At 39.5% G+C, this 23485-nt stretch overlaps 1 protein-coding gene across 1 annotated transcript in view; it reads left to right on the forward strand.

Moving 5' to 3' along the window:
* The window catches only part of trpm3 (transient receptor potential cation channel, subfamily M, member 3), an 86144-nt gene that overhangs the window by 40282 nt on the left and 22377 nt on the right, over positions 1-23485 (forward strand). The window contains exons 9-15 of the mRNA XM_042346621.1: positions 766-838; positions 6021-6121; positions 12009-12143; positions 12588-12638; positions 15895-16035; positions 20224-20253; positions 22067-22356. Of these exons, the coding sequence (XP_042202555.1) occupies positions 766-838; positions 6021-6121; positions 12009-12143; positions 12588-12638; positions 15895-16035; positions 20224-20253; positions 22067-22356 (821 nt within the window). The remainder of the gene's footprint in view (positions 1-765; positions 839-6020; positions 6122-12008; positions 12144-12587; positions 12639-15894; positions 16036-20223; positions 20254-22066; positions 22357-23485) is intronic.

The following is a 23485-nucleotide window of genomic DNA, read 5'->3' on the forward strand; positions in this document are numbered from 1 at the left end:
CAAAGCTTTCGAGACGTACTTACCAACATCTCCACTGCGTCTGAAAAATAACATTTCTGCTATTGTGAGTCATGAAATTGCATCTAGGAGACGGCATAAAGACAATCAGGATTAGAATTAGCTGTTCCTATTCAAAACTACGAGATCCCTCTTTTTAAAAAGAAGCTCAGAAAATGTAATTATTATATGACCCAATAAAAAAGGAACGTTTCAGATTGCATTCAATACGATCTGGAGCAATCTCTCAATCTCATACTGGCAGATGGATATTTAATGAAGGCAAATGTAATATAATAGAAGTGTTAAAAATGAAGCAGCAGACTGGGGCAGAGTAAGCAAGCAAGTTATCATGATGTTGTTTTCTGCAGAAAACAGCCAGCTGGATTGCAGTCATCACTGCCACCCTCCATATTTACAACAATGAGGTTGTTCTTAAAAACGTTTCTCAAGCTATTCTGTTGATGATTCTGATTTCAGCCCTTTAAACTCAGTAGTTATTTTGAACTATCACGTGATTGCATTTTGAGGTCAGAGAGTCTGGACAGATTGTTCATCAGGCGGTTGAATAAGAGGGGTAGAATTAAATTGCAACCGCTTTTGGAAGAAGTGGGATTAGTGGGCTGAACAGTCTTTTTCTCATCCCTTAGCTTTCTTAGGTTCTTTACGCAGTTCATTAAAACTTGCTGCTTGAGAATACTGACCCAATCTGCTGTTTAGGTTTGAATACACAGACCAATATGTTTACTCTCTTCTTTCAATTTGCAGATCACTGTCTTCAGAATGGGTTCAGAGGGTCACCAGGACATCGACTTAGCCATTCTAACAGCACTCCTGAAAGGTAATAGAATTCCCCAGCTGCATCCTCGCTGTGACATGTCACTCTCGACAGGTGCTGCCTTGCTGTGCAGCACACTGTTCTTAGCAGCTTACACCACACGAACAAGAGACCAGTAAAGTGAGCGCTCACAGCTATCAGCCATCACTGCCAGTCACACCCTCCATATTTACAGCAATGAGGTTATTCTTAAAACTCATCTCTCCTTCGACTGTTTTGCTCATTCTGATTTCTAATTTCAGTGATATAAGCTTCCGGTGTTGTTCTTTGTCAAGAATGCAATGGACTAGCCCTTTAAACACAGTAGTAATGCCTACCTTTAAAAATAAATGAAATGAAAATTGGGATGTTAGGATTTGTTAACTAATACCAGTGGTGTTAATCAACACAGGTATTGAAGTTGTGACATTATAGATCATTAACACGTTGACTGAGCTTCGGCTGTGCTGGAGGCAGATGCTCCCAAGCACTCTTCTCGGTGGCCAGCCTACTCACACACTGTACTCCGACTCTGGGACCACAGAATTGGAGTCTGTGGAGTCCTGTAGCATATTGGTCAGAGGATTTGGCTTGCAAGCAAGAGGACCTGGGTTTGATTCCTGGGCAGGGCGAAACCTTAGGCAAATTTCCTTACTCCACACGCCTCTGTTTACCTAGTAGTAAGTAGAAACGCAATTGTTAGACGATTGGCAGATCGTTTTCCAGGGGTAATAATCCATTCAAAAAAATTTTAAAAAAAATTTGGTTCATCAATCCACAATTGTTTGTCTATGCTGTGCGCAATTGGCAGCTGCATTTCACCCACAAAGTATAAAGTCAATTAACTTTCCAGTTTATTCTGTGAAGTGCATTGAGACGTCTCAATGAAGTGACAAATTGCTATATCAAATCCAAGGATTATTATTATTATTAGTCATCACTGCCAGTCGCACCTCCCATATTTACATCAATTAGGTTATTTTTAAAACGCATCTCTCAATCTACTCCTTTGGTCATTCTGATTTCAGTGATTCAAGTCTTCTGTGTTGTTAAGAGAACACAGCTCTCCACTTGGTAACTGGACAAGTTGGCTGCCGTGTTTCACCCACAAAATATACAGTCAATTCACTTAACAGTATATTCTGTGAAGTTCTTTGAGATGTCTTGAAAATGTGATAATAATAATAATAGTAATCCTTGCATTTGATATAGCGCTTTTCACGTCAGGAGGACGTCCCAAAGTGCTTCACAGAACACACTATAAGGTGAATTGACTGTATATTTGTGGGCGAACGCGGCAGCCAATTGCGCATAGCAATTTCCGACAAACAGTCGTAGATTGAAAATGACCAATTTATTATTGTTTTTGGTTTTGGAGGGATTATTATTAGGTGTGTGGAGTAAGGAAACTAGCCCAAGGTTTCGCCCTGCCTGGAATTGAACCCAGGTGTCTTGCTTGCAAGGCAAGTGCTCTAACCATTGAGCTACAGGACTCCATCATAAGGTGCTATATCAAATTCAAAGATTATTATTATTATTGTTAAGAATGCAATGGACTAGCCCTTTAAACACAGTAGTAATACCTACCTTTAAAAATAGATTAAATGAAAATTGGGATGTTAGGATTTGTTAACTATCACCAGAGGTGCTAATTAACACAGGTAGTGACATTATAGTTCATTAACACATTGACTGAGCTTCGGCTGTGCTGTAGGCAGGTCCTCCCGAGAAATTCTTCCCTGCAGTTTTACTCACAGGACAGTCGCACACTGGACTTCCCGCTTTGGTGATTAGCAGGATACCATCTTGCCTAAAGAAACCAATTCACAGTTTTGTCAATAATCAGTTGACGACCAGTCCAATACTATGTAGTCGAATTATACCTGAACAATCTTAATTGTGATTTGATTTTATTAGAGTTAACTTCAATAAAATGCAGTGTAACTAGTAACAAGCTTAGGGAGTCCTGTAGCTCAGTGGTTAGAGCACTCGCCTCACAAGCGAGAGACCTGGGTTCGATTCCCAGCATGGCGAAACCTTGGACAAGTTTCCTTACTCCAGACGCCTGATAATAATCACTCAAGAAAAAAAAACATTCATAATTTGGTCACTCAATCCTCAACTGTTTGTGGGACGCTGGTGTGCACAATTGGCTGCCGCATTTCACCCACAAAATATACAGCCAATATATAAACTTTTCAATATATTCTGTGAAGAGCTTTGAAACATCTAGAAGATATGAAAAGCATTATATCAAATTCAAGTATTATTATTATAACCAAGTCACCCTGATAAATGAAGTGTAATAGCCTGACATCATATCTGATTTTGCTAAAAAGATATTTTTGGCTCTTAAAAGTATTTGGAAGACAACTGTTCTAATTGTTATTCAATACAATCCTTTGATGCAGTATTGTAGAAAGTCCTGGCAGAAACACCTGGGTTTATATAAAGATTTCCATAAAGCATGCTCTTAGATTCTTGACAGTCTTTAATAAGTGTCAAAAGGGAACACACCAGGGAACACACACCAGGGAATGATGGTGCTTTAAAAAGTTAAACTAAGGCTCTGTCTAACTGTTCAGATGGACGTTAAAGATCCCATGGCCCAAGGCAGTAAAAGGGAGTTTTTCTAGGTGTCCTGGCCATCGATCCCCCAGATAAAATTGGTCATTGCTCATTGACTGCACAAAAATACTACACTCTACGGTAAATTTTGAAAAGCCCTTTGAGTCATTTCGACAATGTGATAAGGGCTATATCAAATGTAAGGATTATTATCATATCTACACACACAGCTAAACTCCCGCTTTCACACCTCCCGCGGGTGTTAAAAGTGCCTGAATGTTGCAGACACAGATATCCAGGCACTGCCAGAGCATCAGCAGGACTCATCTCTGAATTCTCGATTGTATTACCAAAATCCTTACTTAGCTGATAATATTACTGTGTATCTGCCGCTGATCCTATTTGATGCATTAAATGGGGAAAACGTATTTTATTTGTGAATGCTCCCTTCTGAAATTCTGACATTTGTGTCTCGCACATACACAATGAACTGATGTTCATTCTCCTGGCCAACTCCAGACCGCGCAGCACTGCACCAACACTTTCCTGGAGCAGGGGGAAAAAAAACAGGTTGGGGCTTGATTATACTACACAGGCAATTTGTACTCAATTTTACTCATTTGTAAAACATATGTCTAATTATTGTAGAAGAGAAACAGTCTAATAATAGCAATTGCTATTGTAGTTTTTTTTTCTAATTCTAAGCTTCCACAGTGAAGACCCTGGAGAATTATATGGGGACGTAAAAATGTTTCATGATGACTGCTCCCACGTTCAGAACATAACATGCTGAACTGGAAGCCACACTCTGAACAATTACAGCTTGTCAGAGAAGGGCAACCAATCCGGAGTATAAAAAAGTGTTGCATTTAATTAATATCTAATAGTAATGCAATGCAATAAATCGCAGGGGCATATACAGGAGATGTCAATAATGCGAAAAAATTGATTATACTACACAGAAAATTTGTACAAAATTTTACTCTTTATAAAGCATGTCCAATTATTGTAGAAGAGCAACAGTCTAATAATAGCAATTGTTATTGTAGTTTTATTTTAATATACAGCCTGGACTGTATATTAAAAGCTATTAATAACTAAAATGTATAATGTCCATAGGAAACTAAGTGCGATAGAGTGGAATGGCACCACTGCTGTATCACCGAGGTGTTCTGGTACAGTATGAGATAACATAAGGTGTACTGTGGGAGTCACAACAACAAATTGCATCTGTATAGTGCCTTTCACAATTGTGAGGAGGTGCTGGACAGTTGAAGGTTTGCACCCAAGATGAGGGTTGGATTCATGAGGAGTAGGGGCCAAGGAGGGGGAAAAGTTGACCAAAGGTGCAATCAAAGAGAAAGGTCTTCAGACAAACCTTGAAGGAGATGAGGGAAGGGTCCAACAATTTATAAGATTCAAATGCCGATGTGTTGTGGCTGATCCTCTTGAAACTCAGATGAATCCTATCTTCACCGAGACCAAAGTCTGAGGTGTCAGACTGACTGTGGCACATCTGGGTTTCACTATTTGCCAATCCTTTTACCAATCACCCACAATTTAAACAGTGCAGTGATTTTTTTCTTTGGTTAGCCAGGTATCTGACACTCGTGGAAACCCATCACCAAGCTTAAGAATAGCCTGTATACTGTTTGTATCCCATTTCCTAATCTTTCATTCCATTCCCAAGAAAATATTAACTCTATTTGAAAGAGCCAATTGACAAATGCTGTAGTTGGATCACTACTCAGTGAGGATGGTATTTATAGGAAAGGGGAAAGGAGGCAGGCGGTGTCTTAGTGGGGGCAAATTGGCTCCACTGGCTCCACACCTGGAAGCCAGCCAGATCTCCAGTGACCTCTAAGTCATCGTTGAAGGTTGTCTGGCTCATTAATGGGACTTGGAGATGTAGGTAAGTTTTCAAACCTGCAAGACAAAGCCCTGATACCTAGGTGTTACAAACTAGACGCGTAATGTTATGTGCTGTGTTGTTAACACATGTTTCTATATGAGTTTGACCATACAATAACAGTATAAATTAGTCTGTTCCCATTTGTTGGGGGTATGTAACCAGGCGATACAAGTATAAGATAGCAACTCATCATCAAGGAGGAATACTTCACTCAGATGGCAGTGAGATTGTGAAACTCGCAGCCTGTACTAGTGGTTGAAGCAGATAGTATAGATGCATTTAAGTGAAATCTAGACCTTCATTTTCGGGAGAGGGGAATAATAATAATCTTTGCATTTGGTATAGCCTTTTATCACATCAGAAGGATGTCTCAAAGCGCTTCATAGGATTTACAATTAAATGGAGTGAAATTAATTTGTAGACAATGAAATTAATTTGTAGGCAAACTCAGCAGCATAATTGCACACAGCAATGTCCCAGAACCCGCCATGAAATGAATGACCAATTTTATTTAAATAAGATTAGAATAGAAGGGTATGGGAGGGAGTAAGGAGTGGGTGGAGACTCATGTGGAGTATAATCACCATCATGGTCTGGTTGGTTGAGTGGCCTGTGGTAACATTCTCTGTAAATCTTTGAGAGTGGTCAGTAAGAACACTGTGCTTCCTAACAGTGTGATTAAATTCCATTTAACAACAGCACTTTCTTCTTTCTCCCTGTAAATAGGAGCCAATGCCTCAGCGCCAGATCAACTCAGTCTGGCTTTAGCTTGGAACAGAGTCGACATTGCTCGGAGCCAAATCTTTATATATGGACAACAGTGGCCGGTACAGTAGACGTTGTTACTCTTCATTGTCCTTCCATATTACCATCTCATACTGATCGCCCATTAGTTTTGTATTTTGAGACTTTGTTCCTTTTTACTTCCTCTCTGTTGACCAGCTCCTGCGCCAAAATAAAAATGGCTGACTTGATATCAAGTCATTGTGTCATCACTGGCATCACTTTTTGTATGCTCCACACATGGAATGCAAGTAGTGAATGTCAGCGACGATCTATTGACCTGGAATTCAGACATTTTTAGTGCCTCAGAAGTCAAAATGGTGGACTTTCAGGTCATCGGTCTTTTACCAACATCAATTCCTGTATCGTGGACCCAGATAACTGTGTTATAACAGGATTGCCTTGTAATAACAGAATTGTGTTTTAAATTGTTTAATTTCATGAATTTTCAGATTTTTAACATATATATGCTGGAATGCATTTAAATTAGCGAGATTGGACATCTTTCCTCTTTTATCTTGATGTTGTATCTTCACTGTCATTTTCTGGGATTCACCTTGTGTTGCTCTGATATTGTTCCACCTATGATAATCTCAAGCCTATATGTATTTGGGATCAAATGGCTTCACTTAGTTGTAACAACAGGCTCCAGGCTGCTATGAGCTTGATAGAGACCACACAGGGTTCATTGTTGACCCTCCGTAAGCCTGGAGACATTAAATGATCCGGTTGACCTTGTTCTCCCTTAGTCTTCAGACCACAATTCCTCACATTGCTCTATTGCTCTGTGACGCATAGTTCCAGGCAACCATCCTCCTGGAACCTAGGACATTGCGTTCACTATAACTTGCAAACACTTAAAGCAATTAAACACAATGACAAGACATTCCTCATATCTCTAAGGTAGCTATTTTGTTAATATTGATTGACGGATGTTCAACTCATGATAGCTCACACCATCAGAGTCACTGAACCTAAACACCTCCTCGCCCAGGGTGAACAAATTTACTTTTTCTTCATGCAGTCACTGGAAAGATAAAGATCGCTTTGATCAGTAAATATTAACTAGTCTTGTTAATTCGGCTGGTTTGGGGGAGGCTGCACTGTTTTTTTGGCATGGTTATAGTACAGAAATCCTCAAACAGCGTTGTTCTCAAACAACAGAAGGTGAGTCACCAAAAAGTGTTTGATTTGGAGATAACTTTTGTTCTTGCTGCATAGCTTGTTTGCTATTAATTGAATAGAAGTTACACTTCTCATTGATTGATTACATATTCAGCAGCCAATTGAAGTTAGAACATCAGAGCCAAAACACCACTGTGCATTAATCACTCATACAAGAGAGTTCGAATGAAGAAGGCCCCTTGGACCATTTGATCTCACCCTTCCAGAACAGCTAACCTGCTGTCCTCCCATTACATCATTACAATGTTCTAAGTGAGTCCAGTGTCCTGGCCTCAACCACACCTTCTGGTAACCTGTTCTACTTGTTAATTACTCTCTGGCTAAAGAAGTAGTGTTGATCATAGCATCAAATCACTCGGGCTCAACTACCATGTACCATGCAAGCTGTCAGCCTCTTCCATATAACACTCTTAGGCTACCTTTAGCTTGCACCTTTAGGGCTATGAGAAATGTCATGAAAGTGGAGGGGCTGACAATGAAGCACCAATCATCCTGCCACCAACACATTACTGAGCAGGATTACTATTTCAGCAACTCATCGTCAAGAAGGTAAAACAAACGACGGCCTAAACCTAGCTCACATTTCCTATTAATAATAATCTTTGCATTTGATGTAGCGCGTTTCACGTCTTCCAGAAGTCTCAAAGCTCTTCACAGAATATACTGTAAAGTGAATTGACTGTATATTTGTGGACGAAATGCGGCAGCCAATTGCACACAACAGTGTCCCACAAACAGTCGTGGATTGAATAACCAAATTCTTATTGGTTTTTTTCTTGAGGGATTATTATCCTCAGAAAAGTGATCCGCCAATCAATTAACAACCGTGTTCCTACTTACTGCTAGGTAAACAGAGGCGTGTGGAGTAAGGAAACTTGCCGGGAATCAATCCCATGTCTCTCACTTGCGAGGCGAGTGCTCTAACCACTGAGCTACAGGGCTCCACAGTGGGTGAACAATGCAATACTTGGTGAATCCTGTTTCACAATGATTGGATGAAGAGTTGACATCAATGTCATGCCATGCACAATGTCATGCAGTTTTATACACAAATGATCAAAATGCAATGTCATTATGAAGGCTTGGCCACCACAAGCCAGGTATTCCTGGGCTGACGTTCGATATCTCTTACTTAAAACCCAAAGTCAGATACAGTACCAGCTCTCTCATTTTGGCAAAGTCCAGCAAGAGTCTGAATTTTCCTGAATGGAAAAAATCATTCAAAATCTCCATCCTGTCGCAAGCAAGTCTTGCCATTGGAATTATCCTTCTGCAGCACTAAATGATGTTCAAGGCCCTTGTAGGTAATTTTGCCATCTTTTTGTCCTTGTGTTTAAGTGGTGCACAATGTCATGCAGAGTTTTATATACATCGCGGAGAAAAATAACTACTCCTCCACCTTTAATCCTGTCTTTAACAGGACCATGTGGGCTCGTCCCAACCTCAGTGGCAATGTTGGGGTCCAATTTGCAGGTTTGTAAACCACGTGTAAAATGCACGTGGACAAAAGGAATTGCAAGTACCCTTCCTTATTTAGTTAACGACCTATGAAAACGATTAAAACTTTCACTAAACGGGATAGTCCAGCGGAATCTTTTTGTGTACGGTATTGTGTTGCTTTCCATCGTCCTCACAGTTTTATGTTTCTATTTATTTTTATTCGGGTGGAGGGTTCTATTCCTTTGCAGTACATTTTGCAAAACAGATGATGAAACAGTGGAATCCTTGTTTCTTCAAATCCTAATTTGACTCCAGATCCCTTTTATTTTTATGCAGTTTCAATGTTTGGTTTTACGTGATGCATTTAAAACTTAGGAAACAGCGTCCTCTGCAGATTAATAGTAGATTGCTGGCAAGGTGCATTAAAGGCAGGCGTACATGATTGTCAAACTTTATCTTGATCGTAGTCGGTGAGAAATTTTTGAAAACAGTCTTAAATCCAGGGTTAATTTGGAAACCAATTTTCCACAATATTGTTTAACAACTGCATGAAACCTGCTTCCAAACTGAGACAAAAATTTAAGAATTTTCCAAAATTTTCTGCACAGCGTTAAATTTTAAGATGATGGCTTAAGGTTAAGACTTTGAAGATTTGGAGCCTCAGGAGTTTATTACCCTTAACAATAATAAAAATAATAATAATCCTTGCATTTGGCATAGAGTCATCATCAAGACATCTCAAAACTCAAAGTGTTTCACAGATTATACTGGAAAGTGGATTGACTGTATTTTGTGGATGAAACCGGCAGCCAGTTTCCACACAGCAATGTCCCACAATCAGCAAAGGAGGGAGTGATCAATTTTATTTTGGGGGATTGTTGGCCAAGATGCCAGGAGAATCTTCAATCACTTTTTGAATAATGAAATAGGATGTTTAACATCCACCTGAACAGACAGACAGGCCTTTACGTCGCATCCGAAAGACGGCACCTTCAACAATGCAACACATCCCCAGCACTTAGACTATGTGTTTCCAAGTTTCCTATATGGGACTTGACCCCACAACCTTCTAACTCAGAGGCAAAAGTGCTACCATTGTGCCAGACTGACACACGAAGGTGGTCACCAATCTACATATGGAGTCCTGTAGCTCAGTGGTTACAGCACTCGCCTCTCAAGAGAGAGACCTGGGTTCGATTCCCGGCAGGGCGAAACCTTGAACAAGTTCCTTACTCCACACGCCTAATAATAATAATAATCCCTCAAGAAAAAAAATAATAAATTGGTCACTCCAATCTATGACTGCTTGTGGGACACTGCTGTGTGCAATTTGGCTGCTATATTTCGCCCACAAATATACAGTATACAGTATAATGTTTCACTTTACAGGCCCTTGGTGAGACCGCACCTAGAGTATTGTGTGCAGTTTTGGTCTCCTTATTTAAAAAAAGACGTACTTGCCTTAGAGGGGGTGCAGCATAGAATCACTTGGTGAGTTCCTGGGATGAGGGGACTGACCTATGAGGATAGGCTGAATAAACTAGGGCTATATTCTCTAGAGTACAGAAGAATTAGAGGAGATCTTATTGAAACATATAAGATTCTTAAAGGGCTGGATAAAGTAGACACTGAGAGACTGTTTCCCCTGGTAGGAGAATCTCTAACCAGGGGTCACAGTCTTAAAATTAAGGGTCAGCCTTTTAGAACAGAGTTGAGGAAACATTTCTTCACTCAGAGGGTAGTGAATTTATGGAATTCACTACCCCAGAAGGCTGTAAATGCTCAGTCCTTAAACATCTTCAAGGCTGAGACTGATAGATTTTTTAAAAAAATAGAGGGATTAGGGGATATGGGGATAGGGCAGGTAATTAGAGTTAGGTCAGAAGATCAGCCATGATCTTATCGAAAGGCGGGGCAGGCTTGAGGGGCCGAATGGCCTACTCCTGCTCCTAATTCTTATGTTCTTATATTCTGTGAAGCACTTTGAGATGACTGGAAAACGTGAAAAGTTTTATATCAAATGCAAGGATTATTACTATTATTATTATGAATAGTAGTACTACAAATGAGGAATTTGGGGCATTAGTTGTTAAGTACTGCAGGTTGCAAAATACCACGTCACCTATGAAGCCATTGCAATTTTAATGCAACATACTTGTTTTTCAAATGCGGGGATTGCAGGAAGAGCACCGCAGAAAAGAGTATTACAAGAGACTTGTTTAGGAAGTTTGGTAGTGGAGACTGGCCTGAGACTTTTATTTGCCAGCAATTATGAAGTCACAACACTTCCCAGTAAAGTTCTGTGTGAAGCACTTTGAGATACCTTGACAACGTGATTATATCAAATGCAAGTATTATTATTACGTTTTGCAGGAGAATTTTTTTTGTGCTTTTATAATTGTTTCACCGTGTCCCATCATGTACTTGTCTGTTACAAAACATATTTAATTTATTCAATCCACCGCCAAATTGAAAGCAAATGCTGGAAAATAATCTTTGGAAAAGATTCAATCTGGATAAAATATCACAGTCTTTTATGCTCAGTATATTGCCAACGTTACACACAGCAGGTATAATGACTAGTAAGTGCTAAAGTACAAGCATATAATTTTATCGTACCAAAGCATTTGACAAGTAGAATTTAGGATGCCTGACTGGGACCATGGATGCTTCCCACTTGAATCCTGTTAATCCTGCAAGCCAAATTCCCAACAGGTAGGGTGGACCTCGCTGGACAAGCAGTGCGAAAGCTTGCCGGACAGTGATGTCAATGGCAAGCTATGCAGTTTTAGCTGGTTAGACTCCAGCAGTTACCCCAACGCACACTCTGAGGTCCCCATGTCTTGGCTCTTCCTAACTGTATATTTTCACCCACAAAATATACAATCAATTTACTTTACAGTATTGTCTGAAGTGCTTTGAGACGTCACGAAGACGTGATAAGGCGCAATATCAAATGCAACGATTATATTATTATATTATATTTAATTTGCACCTAAATCTCTGAAATTAGGTAAGCAGAATATGTTCCTCCAGGGAGAGAGTATGCATTTCATTCCAGACCCAGAGAAATTTCCATGTGTAGGTGGAATACATAGTGGAGCGCTCAGTCTGGTTTGGATACTCCTAAGCATAGTGATGGGTCTCAGACACACGGCTGACCATAAGTAGTGGCTGTATTTATAGTCATAAGTAGCAGCCATTTAGCCATTGTGGCAATCAATTAGCATCAATGGGATAGAGTAACTTACTCTCATACAATCAAGAGGTACATTGTGAGACATTGAAGTTTTTGTTGTGTTCTAGGTGGGATCCCTGGAACAGGCCATGCTGGATGCTCTGGTCCTGGACAGGGTGGACTTTGTGAAGCTGCTGATAGAGAACGGTGTGAGCATGCATCGCTTCCTTACCATCTCTAGACTTGAGGAACTCTACAACACGGTAAACAACTTACCAAATCCATGTCAGCATCTGTGGATTGGGTCTTCGTGTGAACCCTTTGTTGAGGACTTCTGAGCGGAAAATATTTCCCATTAAGTTTCTTAAGTTAAGCGCTCCGAGATACCATCCGGCATGAAGGGCTCTATATAAATACAAGTTGTTGTTGTTATTGCAAGTTGCATCGTAATACCTAATAAGAGGCAGTGGTAAAGTGGCAGTGTTCTCAAGTTGAAACTTTCTACTATTTTTGGGGTGCCTTGTTCTGCAGTCATCCAACTGCACTTAGAGATATACATGACACCTTCTTGAAATGTTGAACAGTTCAATTCACTTGATCCATTTTTGAGTCTGGCGTGTTTCATATCCCTATTATTATAATCTAAATAAAATAACCTAGTGCTCGCCATGGATTCTGTTACACTGAATGTCCTTTTTTTTTTACAGAGACACGGGCCGTCAAATACTTTGTACCAATTGGTCAGGGATGTCAAAAAGGTAGGTCAAGGTACCCTGCTACTGGTAGGTCAGAGGTTATAATATTTAGTGGATTGCTATTCATCAATATTTCATGTGGCAATCATGCATCTCATGTGTTAGCTTCAGCTTTTGCTTGGGTGAAATTAGTGCTTATGTCAGTGAGGGATGTTAAGTGATTGTAAACCGGGACATTTCAGGCATCCAGTGAGCACTCCCAGGTCAGGTCAATAGAGGCAATATTGCAGCTCAGAAGAGTCCCTCCTCCTGCACCTATGTTACACCTTGTTTTCATTTCCTTGTGGATCTGCTCACTGAGATTGTTAAATATGGGGCAGTTTTATTCTGTGAGCTGCTAGTTGAAACTGGGTTCAGACCACCTAAATTAATTTCATATGGGACACAACGTACTGACAAGGGACCCTTGCGCCTACTATTGGAACCACACATCGACCATAATATTCATGTTACTAATATATGATGAATCCAGGATCCAATGGAGGAAACAGTCAGATTTGCAAACTTAAGTAAGCTGAGACAGGAAAGTTTTCGGTTGTTAGAAGATAGGGTGTTTACTGTTGCCTGTGTACACTATTTTACTCACCGCTCCTTTGCATGATGTTTTTTCATGTTCCATTCTCTGTAACACTGTGACTCTGCTTATTCTCATTGATGTTGATGTCATTTTAATGGATCTGTATGATCTAAACAATCCCATAAACCATTCTTCTGTGGAGTTAACAGTAGAGGCATTCGGAAGCAGAAACAAAAATTTTTGTCAGATAATGTCTAGTTAGATCAACATTTTATTCATGACTCTGCAATGTTGTTAACATGGTGTAACATTGCAAAATGGAAATATTGCAAGCATAAAGTGTGTGTTCACAGGAATTCCAACTTTTTCTTTATTGTCTGAGTTTCACACTTTTTAATTCATTTCATTCATTGTTCAATCTGCATATTGGGTCTCGTAACTTAAACTACTTGGTTTCTGTCTCTTTCTATCTGAGCCATCAGTACAACCAATTCAAAAACAAAAGGTCCCCCATCTTTATTACCATTTAATGTACTATAGTCCTTTCTAAGACATCTTGTAAACTAGTTGAATACTGAAACATAAAAGGCTTGAATCAATAAATAAAGAGATTTTTTTTAAATAATAATAATTTGGTCACTCAATCTATGACTGTTTGTGGAGCTCTGCTGTGTGCAATTGGATGCCACATTTCACCCACAAAATAGACAGTCAATTAACTTTACAGTATATTCTGTGAAGCACTTTGACACGTTCCAACGAAATGATAAGGCCCTATACCAAATGCAAGAGTTATTATTATAATTAATTCTATTTTCCTGCTAGTAACCTATTGCATGTAAGATCCCAGTGCTCTTTATCAAACATTTGTGAAACACAGTAGAGAAGTACATTGAGTTAAACATTCCTGATGGCTCAGTAGTTAGAGCCACTGCCCAGTGAAACCTGCTCAAGTCAAAGCAGCACTTCCTCAGGACCACACTGGATAGCCTTGATGTACGTCTCAAACCTACAGCCTTCTGACCCAGAGGCGACAGCACAACTAACTGAGCCAAACAAACACTGCAGCATAAGACAAACAGAAAACATTAAACCTTACCCCAGCAAGAGTCATTGTTTTCAAGACAGGCAAAAAATAGGATTTCATCCATTCAAAATAGATAAGTGTATAGACTAGATTTGCTCTTTATTCAGTGGATGGTAATGGTTTACACTTTACAGTACCACGTGTCCTCATTATTAATACTCGAGTACTCTCCCAGTGCATGCATTGATACATTGGATACATTACTGCTCCCATTTAAGCTGTCTATTGTTATGTTAAGAGATGATGCAGTTAAATATTAGTTGTTTTCTCTTCATGAATTAAGAATGACTAAGGTATGTTTCCTGTCATCTCAGTATTTTACATTAACAAGGGCTAGTTCGTAATGAGGAACTGGGTTATTCTTTTCATGTTGATTTCTCATTCACTTTTCCATGTTCATATACCTCTTGTACAAGCACTGTATATGTTCATTTCATTGGGCTTCTGAGGATATCAAGCCAACTTTCTTCCTGTCAAGAATTACAGATAAATTCAGGATTACCCGGGTCAAATTAATGTTCAAATCTAACCAAGGGAATAAGAAGCATTTCAGAATATTAGTTATTAAAATGAAAGAAAAGAAAATGATATTAAAACAACCATCACTGGAGTCCATATCACACTTAATTCTCGTTTTAAAATGTAGTAAGATATTTATCAACATTTCTGGACAAAAATCATCCTCTGAATTGAGACAAATTCCAATCAAAATATTAACAGGAGATGTCTTATAGTGGTATATAAGATTTTAACTGGGATTGAGAAAGGAAGTCCATAACAATAATTTCAGTTAACCAAAGGCATCAGAACAATAATGTGCAAGTTTCAGGATTGCAAAGGGCAATTGCAGGACCTACATCAGGAATGATTTCTTTGCACAGAGGGTAATTAATGACTGGAGTGGATTACGAGGAAAATATCTGAGAGAAGGACACTGGACTCATTTAAGAACCAGCTTGATACTGTGATGGGAGGATAGTAGGATGAGTGTTCTGGAAGGATGAAATTAAATGGGCCAATGCACTTTCTTTGCCCAAATCTCTCTTTTGATCTTGCTGTAAATTTCCAACTAGCAACGTTGGAAAAAATAAAAGCTACAGGACTATTACTCCTGAAAGTAATACTCACAAAACAGTGCTATTGCAGAGAGCTACATATCATGAGCTGGCTGGAATGACGGTGCCCAATTTAGAGAATTGTTTGTGCAGGATATTTGCTAGCATGACCTGCCAAGCTACTATCATTCAAAGACGGCTATAAGAATGACTTGTTTTGTGCTGTAAAATGCTACAGTTACTTATTCAAACTTATTTGTTCTCTCCAAGCGAGAATATCAAGCTTTCAGTTGGATCTATTTTCAGGTGAATTGATTAAAGCTCTGCTTAGTGATTAAACATGTTGCTTATTAACCTAAAGTTAAAACAATAGAGTGAACAATCTAGCCAACAATGCAGCTGAATAATACATTCAATTTCAAGCCACCACCTAAACTAACTCCAATGTTAATTAATTAGCCATGCACGCTGGTTTCATAACTGTTGTGTGAAACGCTTTGAGACGTCCTCCTGATATGAGAGGCACTATGTGTATATAAATGTAAAATTGTCACTGTGATTGTAAATGCAAAAGCTCTTTGTGCGTTTCATACTCTTCAGGGGAACCTCCCGCCGGATTATAGAATGAGTCTCATAGACATTGGCCTTGTGATTGAGAACCTGATGGGAGGTGCCTACAGATGCAATTACACCCGCAAAAGATTTCGAACTCTGTATCACAACCTGTTTGGTCCAAAACGGGTGAGTAGTCAATGAGTGGAATGCCAGATCTTATCTGGTAACAGGAGGCAGTGAAATGTGACCTCTTTGTATATCGATCGTGGTTGTGCCAGCTACAAGCTTCAGTGCTTGTCTCTGAAATCCAATCCAAATGCCTCCCCACCCCCCCACTCAATCCCTGAATCAGCGCTACTCAATTTTCAGGTCAGTCCCAAATTACTAAACTCTAACATCACTGAGGAAGAGCATAGTGTGATCAATGCTTGTCACCTGGTCGATCGTTCACTGGCAATAGTGCCATTTTCTTAATTCCCTCTTCCCATCTTTTCAAATCCAGAGCAGACTGGTGGAGTGAAAGAATCTTGTAGCATTTGATGAATTTAAGACTCCAATGTGAAATGCGTTTTTCCAGTCCCAATCTCGCTGCTGTTGTGCATGGCTTACCACCTTGAAACAGCTGAAGATTCAGCACTAAACTAATGGGAACCCATAAGGACAATTGGTGTGTGAGATAGAATTGCACCCTAGAGTAAAAAGCGTGGAATTTCAAGCCTCCAGTTTATCATCTACTCCTCATCATTGCATGAAAATGTTACCAAGATTTAGATGCAAACTATTCCCTTGTCATTCGCGTTTCCTCTTTCTCTATTGTGTGTGTATATTATATATATGTGAAAAAAAGAGAGGGAGTCACAAGCCTATAACATAGCAGAAAAATTGATGGCAACATCATCCACAAGATTAAAAAATTGTGACTTGGATTAGGTTACCAGAACACCAGAATTGTTTTATACACTGTTACATTTGCAAATGTGTTGTATCTTACATTACACAGACGTGGGCAGCTACACTCTATATAATAATGTGGGTGTCTTACCATGTGAGTTGTCCCCCCCCCCGGTTTTGTCTACCCATTGAGTTTTTCTGGGAAATAATAATGTGCTGGTATTTAAGAGGCATTTTAAATTTAGAAATGCCTTAACTGTTAAATAGGAATTATTCACCTGGGTCAAACGTGGTTCGGTGCTCTCCCCCCACCCACTTGTCTACTTTGAGCCCATGCTAATGAGAAGCCTGGTACTCCTAGACTCCAGTGTTGACCAGCTGACTTTCCCACCTTAAAACAAGGCACACTTCCAGGTCACTGCTGTCATTACTTCCTGTGCATTCTGCACTTGTATGTTTGTACAGGAAGTGCCACTGACATCACTATGAAGGAAGAGATGTGAGTGGAGCTTGTCGAACGTAACACGTAGGAAGCGATGTCAACGGCCACCTGACGACCCGGAAGTCATCAATTTCTTGCGCCTGTTTATGTTGCTGGGCCTGAGATATTCAACCCAGTCAGCTCGTTTTAATAGGGTTGCCTGTGTTGTACTTGCAGTCTTAATTTATTCAAACAGTTCAGAAATTACTGCTGGTTCCCTCACTTATATCCTGTGGTAATTTAGTGACTACAAATTACAAGCATTCTAATGTAATTGAATGCAATTTTACTCATTTAAAAACTGGTTTGAAGGGTAATATGGCAGTAATTTGTATATGAAATAGTCAATAGGCTTTGGTCAATTTGTATAGCTGGCTTTATATGGCTATGAGTTGGGCCACCCGAGGCGCCAAAGTCCACTGTAAGACATATTTGTCTTAAAATTTAAGAAGGCGAAGAATTATGTACATTTTTTCTATCCAGTCTTAATTGGACATTGATTCAATTTAACAAACGGTGAAAAATCTGCTTTCCAAATTAAGACTGGATTTAAGAATTTTCCACAATTCCATGAGATCTTGGGTTCCAAGGGAAAGTGGTCTTACTAGATTCCCTGTACATACAAAGCTAAAATCAGCAAAGAGCCTCCTGCCCTATAATAAGATCCCTGACTGTTAACTTACTGTCCGTGTTGCATTGAAGTTACATTGTTCTTTGTGAAAGTAGCTGAAGGTCTCATCCCTTAACCTGATTGCACAAATGAGTAGGATCTTGGTGACTAAGGTGAGCAGGAGTTCTAACAATCACAATGCAAGTAGTCTGTCTCAAAGAAGGTTATTGCTAATGATTTATTTTATACCATGAAAGCAGAACTAGAAGGCAGACTTAAAATTAAAAAGTCTCGATTGTGACTATAGATTAGAAGAATTATTTTTTCCCAGTTTAATGGATTTGCAGAACAGATTCATCAGAGTACTTAATGCAACATTGATTGCTCCATCAAAATAAATCACTGGATTAAGCATCTTCTTGGGTATTTGGTGCTAATTGAAACAGTTTATTCAGATTGAGGTGAACAAACACTACATGAAATACTACAAATACTACATCTATGGAGAAAGGAAAGTGAGTCAACAGTTCAGGTCCACTAAATATTCTGACGAAGGGTCATGGACCCGAAACATTGACTCACTTTCCTTTCTCCATAAATGTCGCCTGACCTGCTGAGTGTTGCCAGCGACTTCTGTTTTGGATTTTGGAGATTTTTCTTCATTGGCCAATTCAGAACCTTTTCCCATGAGTGAATTCCTTGTCTTAAGAAATCCTTAGAAACATGACCAATTGGCATTTTATCGCTCCTAGCTTTTTTATGTTCTCATAGCTCATAGCTCAAAATTCATCAAAACAATAAATGGTTTCATCTGAGCTCCATGATCAGACATTTGGACCTTACACTGGTATACAGGCACAGAATATATTCTATATACATACACACCTGAGGAATATTCAATGTGATCAATATCAAATAATCCCTCCAAAACCCAAAACAATAATAAAGTGGTCATTTTCAATCTACGACTGTTTGTGGGACATTGCTGTGCGCAATTGGCTGCCGCATTCGCCCACAAATATACAGTCAATTCACTATACAGTGTGTTCTGTGAAGCGCTTTGGGACATCCTCCCGAAGTGAAAAGCGCTATTTCAAATGCAAGGATTATAAGGATTATAAATGTATCACAATATTGTTCTGTTTCAGCTCGTCTGACTGAGGAAGCAGGTTTGTGTTGTCCTGGGGCTTGTTCACTGCAGATGGCACACAGTCACATGAGGGCAGTTCTTAACAGGCTATGCTCATACTCCATTTCTTTCACTTCTGTTGCTGCCCATGATTTGTGTGCTTCAATTGTACATTAGGACATTGCGTCAAGGGCCGCATAGCAATAGTTATTGATTACTAATGCTAACAACACTATTCATTTTGGCTGGGTCCATCAGAACTCTATCAAGAGCAACAGTATGACAATCAAACCATCACATCTTAAAGGGGCTGTATCATGTTGGAAAAGAATCTTAAGAGATAAAGGGATCAATTTTGCTGTATTTATTAACAGATTAATTAATTAACAAATCTGAGTGGGATCACCATCCAATAACTGTCAGTATGTGATGCATATCCTTACAACTCGAAGGACCACTATTCCAAAAAGAAATGGGAAATAGTTGTAGCAGTGTGAGTTGAGAATCACGGATTTCCAAATTTCTTATTAAGGAATACCCCAAAACTGACACCAGAAACTGTACAGGACAAATCAGGATTCACCAACACAGCCAAAGTCAGGAGTCTGTAGTAACTTTTACAATGCTCCTACTCTGATTTTGAAAGTCTCATTTATTTTATTAAAACATTTTACCAGTAAAAAGACACGGTGACTAGACAACCCTGTTGAGTTTCTATCCTGTAAGGATTCTTTGCAAGAGTCTTTAAGAAATAATGGACTAAGTGTGACAAATTGCTTCTTTACAGTTTTCTAAAATTCTGCACGATTTTACATTTCAAAAGGCAATTGTCTTAAAGCTAAGATCCCAAGGTATTTCAGGCCTCTGACTATCTCAAATAACAGAATAAATTATTTAAAAATAATTTAAAATAGCCACAAGTTTCTGAGTGGCACTATAATTAGAAGCCAGTATGCCACATGGTTCCATGAAAGACATCTTAGCCTTATTTACATTTAAGAGCTTTGAAAACACAGAGTTCTTTCAATCCAAAAATTCTGCATTGAGACAATTTATTAGTGTAAATCTAATTGTTGACTAAGGATATGTAGAATCCAGGATTACAAATGATAGTCTTCGTACTGTACCTGAATCTCATCAATCTAGTAAATGCCGGTTCACTACAATGAACTCTTGGGTGCTGAGTGTTAAACTGTAATAAATAGGCATGTACAAAAAGATGCTCATCTTTAAACCTTCATCTTTCTTATTGATTTCCTGCAGCCGAAGGCTCTCAAACTTCTGGGAATGGAGGTACATTAAGACAATCGATTTGTTTCCTTTATTTGAGGATGCTAAATGCACTTTATACAACAGGGGTTTTGATAGTTCCTACCACGTAAAGCACGATTGTCTTCCTCCTTCTCTGTCCACCACCACTGCCAAAACTCTGCAATGTTACATGATAATATCCCCTAGAGCCAACCAGGTGGAATCAAGTGGGTAAATTTCACTTCTGTAAAGCATTTGTTTTAAACAAAATCCTTTTTTAAAAAAACCTCTCTATTTGAGCCAATGAGCTGAATGTCCACACCAGTTCATTGACTCACTATTGATTGTGCTCGTAGAGCCTGTAAAATTATTGTTTAATTTCTCATTTCCCTCCACCACCACCCCCCCTCTCCACCCCATCTCTGGAACATTTGAAATGATGGCAGCCACATCTGGAGAGAAGTGAATGGCAACAAACAATGGAGAATGCTGAAGCAAATTATTTTTTGTTATTAATTATCCCAACCTCTGTTGTATATCAAATACACAGTTGAGAACAGGGGAATACTCAGTCCAATTCCATTCTTCCTTCTGACTTGGTCACTGGTGAGTGAAGGGCGTTTGCTGACTGGTGAAGGAGACTGGGTGTAGCTCTGTTCTCCACTGGGTAGCCTCGATGTATCTGAACTCTCCCGTTCTAGCACATTGTGCTTTGTTTGCATCCATTCCATAGCTGTGTTTCCGTGTCACTGATGTATTTTTTNGCTTATTATATCCATCCTTAATCCTTTTGTCATTCATTCGTACATGTCAACCTTTTAACTTTGTTCTTTCTGTTCACTTTGTTTCTGGTAAGACTTTGGATAATGTAAAAGAACACCTGGCTGTTTCCTTTTGTGTTGTTTTGTGTTGTTGGTTTCAATACTTATTACCTTGAACCCTTGTTGGATTTGAAGGAATGTTTAGAAGAAATCTGTACTTGTCATTCTTTAAACATTTACATTTGCCACTGAGTTAAGTCATCTCCAGATAGTAAAGTGCAATATCAGAAGGTAATGTCTTAAGTATTCAGCTGCCTAAACAGCTATCCGGCAATGCCTGAATATTACGTTAACTGGGTTTTAAAAAGACATTGGGGTGACATGAAATCTGTTGAAATCACATGAAATCACATTGTGGTCACATGAAATCTGTTATGAAATGTTGGAAATTCTCCCCCATTATTTCTGTGATTTTGCAAAGCAAAATGGTGACTGTTTTTCAGACTGTTACCACTGAAGGAGAACAGCTGTATATTAACCCAGAAAATTCTGTCAGAAAATGCATCAGAAAGGAGAGAATGTTGTGTTGAGATTTATTATAATATATTCTAATGTTATTGCGTATTATGCCAATCTCAACCAAATTTTAGTGCTAAGATGAGTTCATGAAACAATTGGGCAGAAATTCCAGTTGGCATTAAGGGTAGTGTCTGCCAGTATTGAGATTCAAAGCATTATAAATCCAACCAGAATTTCAGCCCAAATGTTTGATTTAGTTAATGTTCCCTAAGTTACACAATACACAGCAGCCAACAGTTCGACACTCCAGTGTTGCAAGAACAGTGGGGTCAAAACATTTCCTAACAGATTTGATGTGCTAATTATTCTACTGAATCTGTTGTGAAATGTCACAGATAGCTGCATTGCAGTGTATTGCAGAAAATCAGCCTACAGTTCAGTATCACTCAAGTTTGCCAAGCCATCGTGGCACTAAACCAGACAGACTGCATCCTGATGAGTTGAACTCTCAAACAGAACAGCAGATCTTGTGAAGCTAACATTCGCTCAGTCTGTTCTCTTCTAAAAATGACCAGGAAGAGCCACCCTTGCGAAGAGGAAGAAAGACGACAAAGAAACGAGAGGAAGACGTGGACATAGACCTGGACGATCCTGAGATCAATCACTTCCCTTACCCCTTCCACGAGCTGATGGTGTGGGCAGTTCTAATGAAGCGCCAGAAGATGGCGCTGTTCTTCTGGCAATATGGGGAGGAGGCCATGGCCAAGGCACTGGTGGCTTGTAAGCTCTGCAAAGCGATGGCTCACGAGGCGTCTGAGAACGATATGGTCGATGACATCTCGCAAGAGTTAAACCATAACTCCAGGTCAGTGGGGTCTGTCAGATAATCAAAGGAAGGCATTATAAAGGGGCGTCAATAGCAACCTGTGATGTGTTAACATATCATTAAATGTTCCTGTTGCACATAACTAAAATCCTGTAGCTTAGTGGTTAGAGCACTCGCCTTCCAAGCGAGAGGACCTGGATTCGATTCCCGGACAGGGCGAAATCTTGGACAAGTTTCCTTACTCCATAGGTCTCTGTTCAGCTAGCAGTAAGTAGAAACCCGGTTGTTAGTTGATTTGTGGATCACTTTTCCAGGAGTAATAATAATAATCCTTGCATTTGATATAGTGCTTTTCACGTCTTCTAGACGTCTCAAACCGCTTCACAGAATATGCTGTAAAGCTGTATTTGTGGGCAAAACGCAGCAGCCAATTGCGCACATCAGTATCCCACAAACAGTCATGGATTGAAAATGACCAATTTATTATTGTTTTATCTTGGAGGGATTATTATTAGGCGTGTGAAGTACGGAAACTTGCCCAAGGTTTCGACCTGCCTGGAATTGAACCCAGATGTCTCCCTTGTGCTCTAACGATTGAGCTACGGGACTCCACAATAATCACTTTAAATAAATTTTGGTCACTCAATCCACAACTGTTTGTGGGACACTGCTGTGGGCAATTGACTGTCGGGTTTCACCCACAAAATATAATCAATTCACTTTACAGTATATCCTGTGAAGCGCTTTGAGACGTCACGAAGACATGATAAGGAGCTATATCAAATGCAAGGATTATTATTATTATTATTATGGACGGTCACCTCTACCCTCCCCCCAGCTCGGTGGCAGGCTCCTCCACTATTAAACGCTGGGAGACACTGACCCAGGTGAAGGGCACTATATAAATTCATGTTGTTGTTGGACTAGCCCACAGGCGTAATCTCCTCCCACCCTTGACTTCATCACATTGGTGGAGCATGAAGCCAGCCAACATATGGGATTTGACTCTCAGTTAATATTTGTTGAGTTAAACCAGTATCCACTTGCCCAAAACTCATAAGCCACCATCTGTGTCAAATGCTTGCTTCAGTGAGAGTTGGCTGAGGGGATGACACGGCAGTTGATTTCTTCAGTTATTGACATTTTCAACGGCAGGTTTTCAGCAGGG

This window comes from Callorhinchus milii, unplaced genomic scaffold (assembly GCF_018977255.1).
Source record: "Callorhinchus milii isolate IMCB2004 unplaced genomic scaffold, IMCB_Cmil_1.0 Scaffold1, whole genome shotgun sequence".
Taxonomy (NCBI): Eukaryota; Metazoa; Chordata; class Chondrichthyes; order Chimaeriformes; family Callorhinchidae; genus Callorhinchus; species Callorhinchus milii.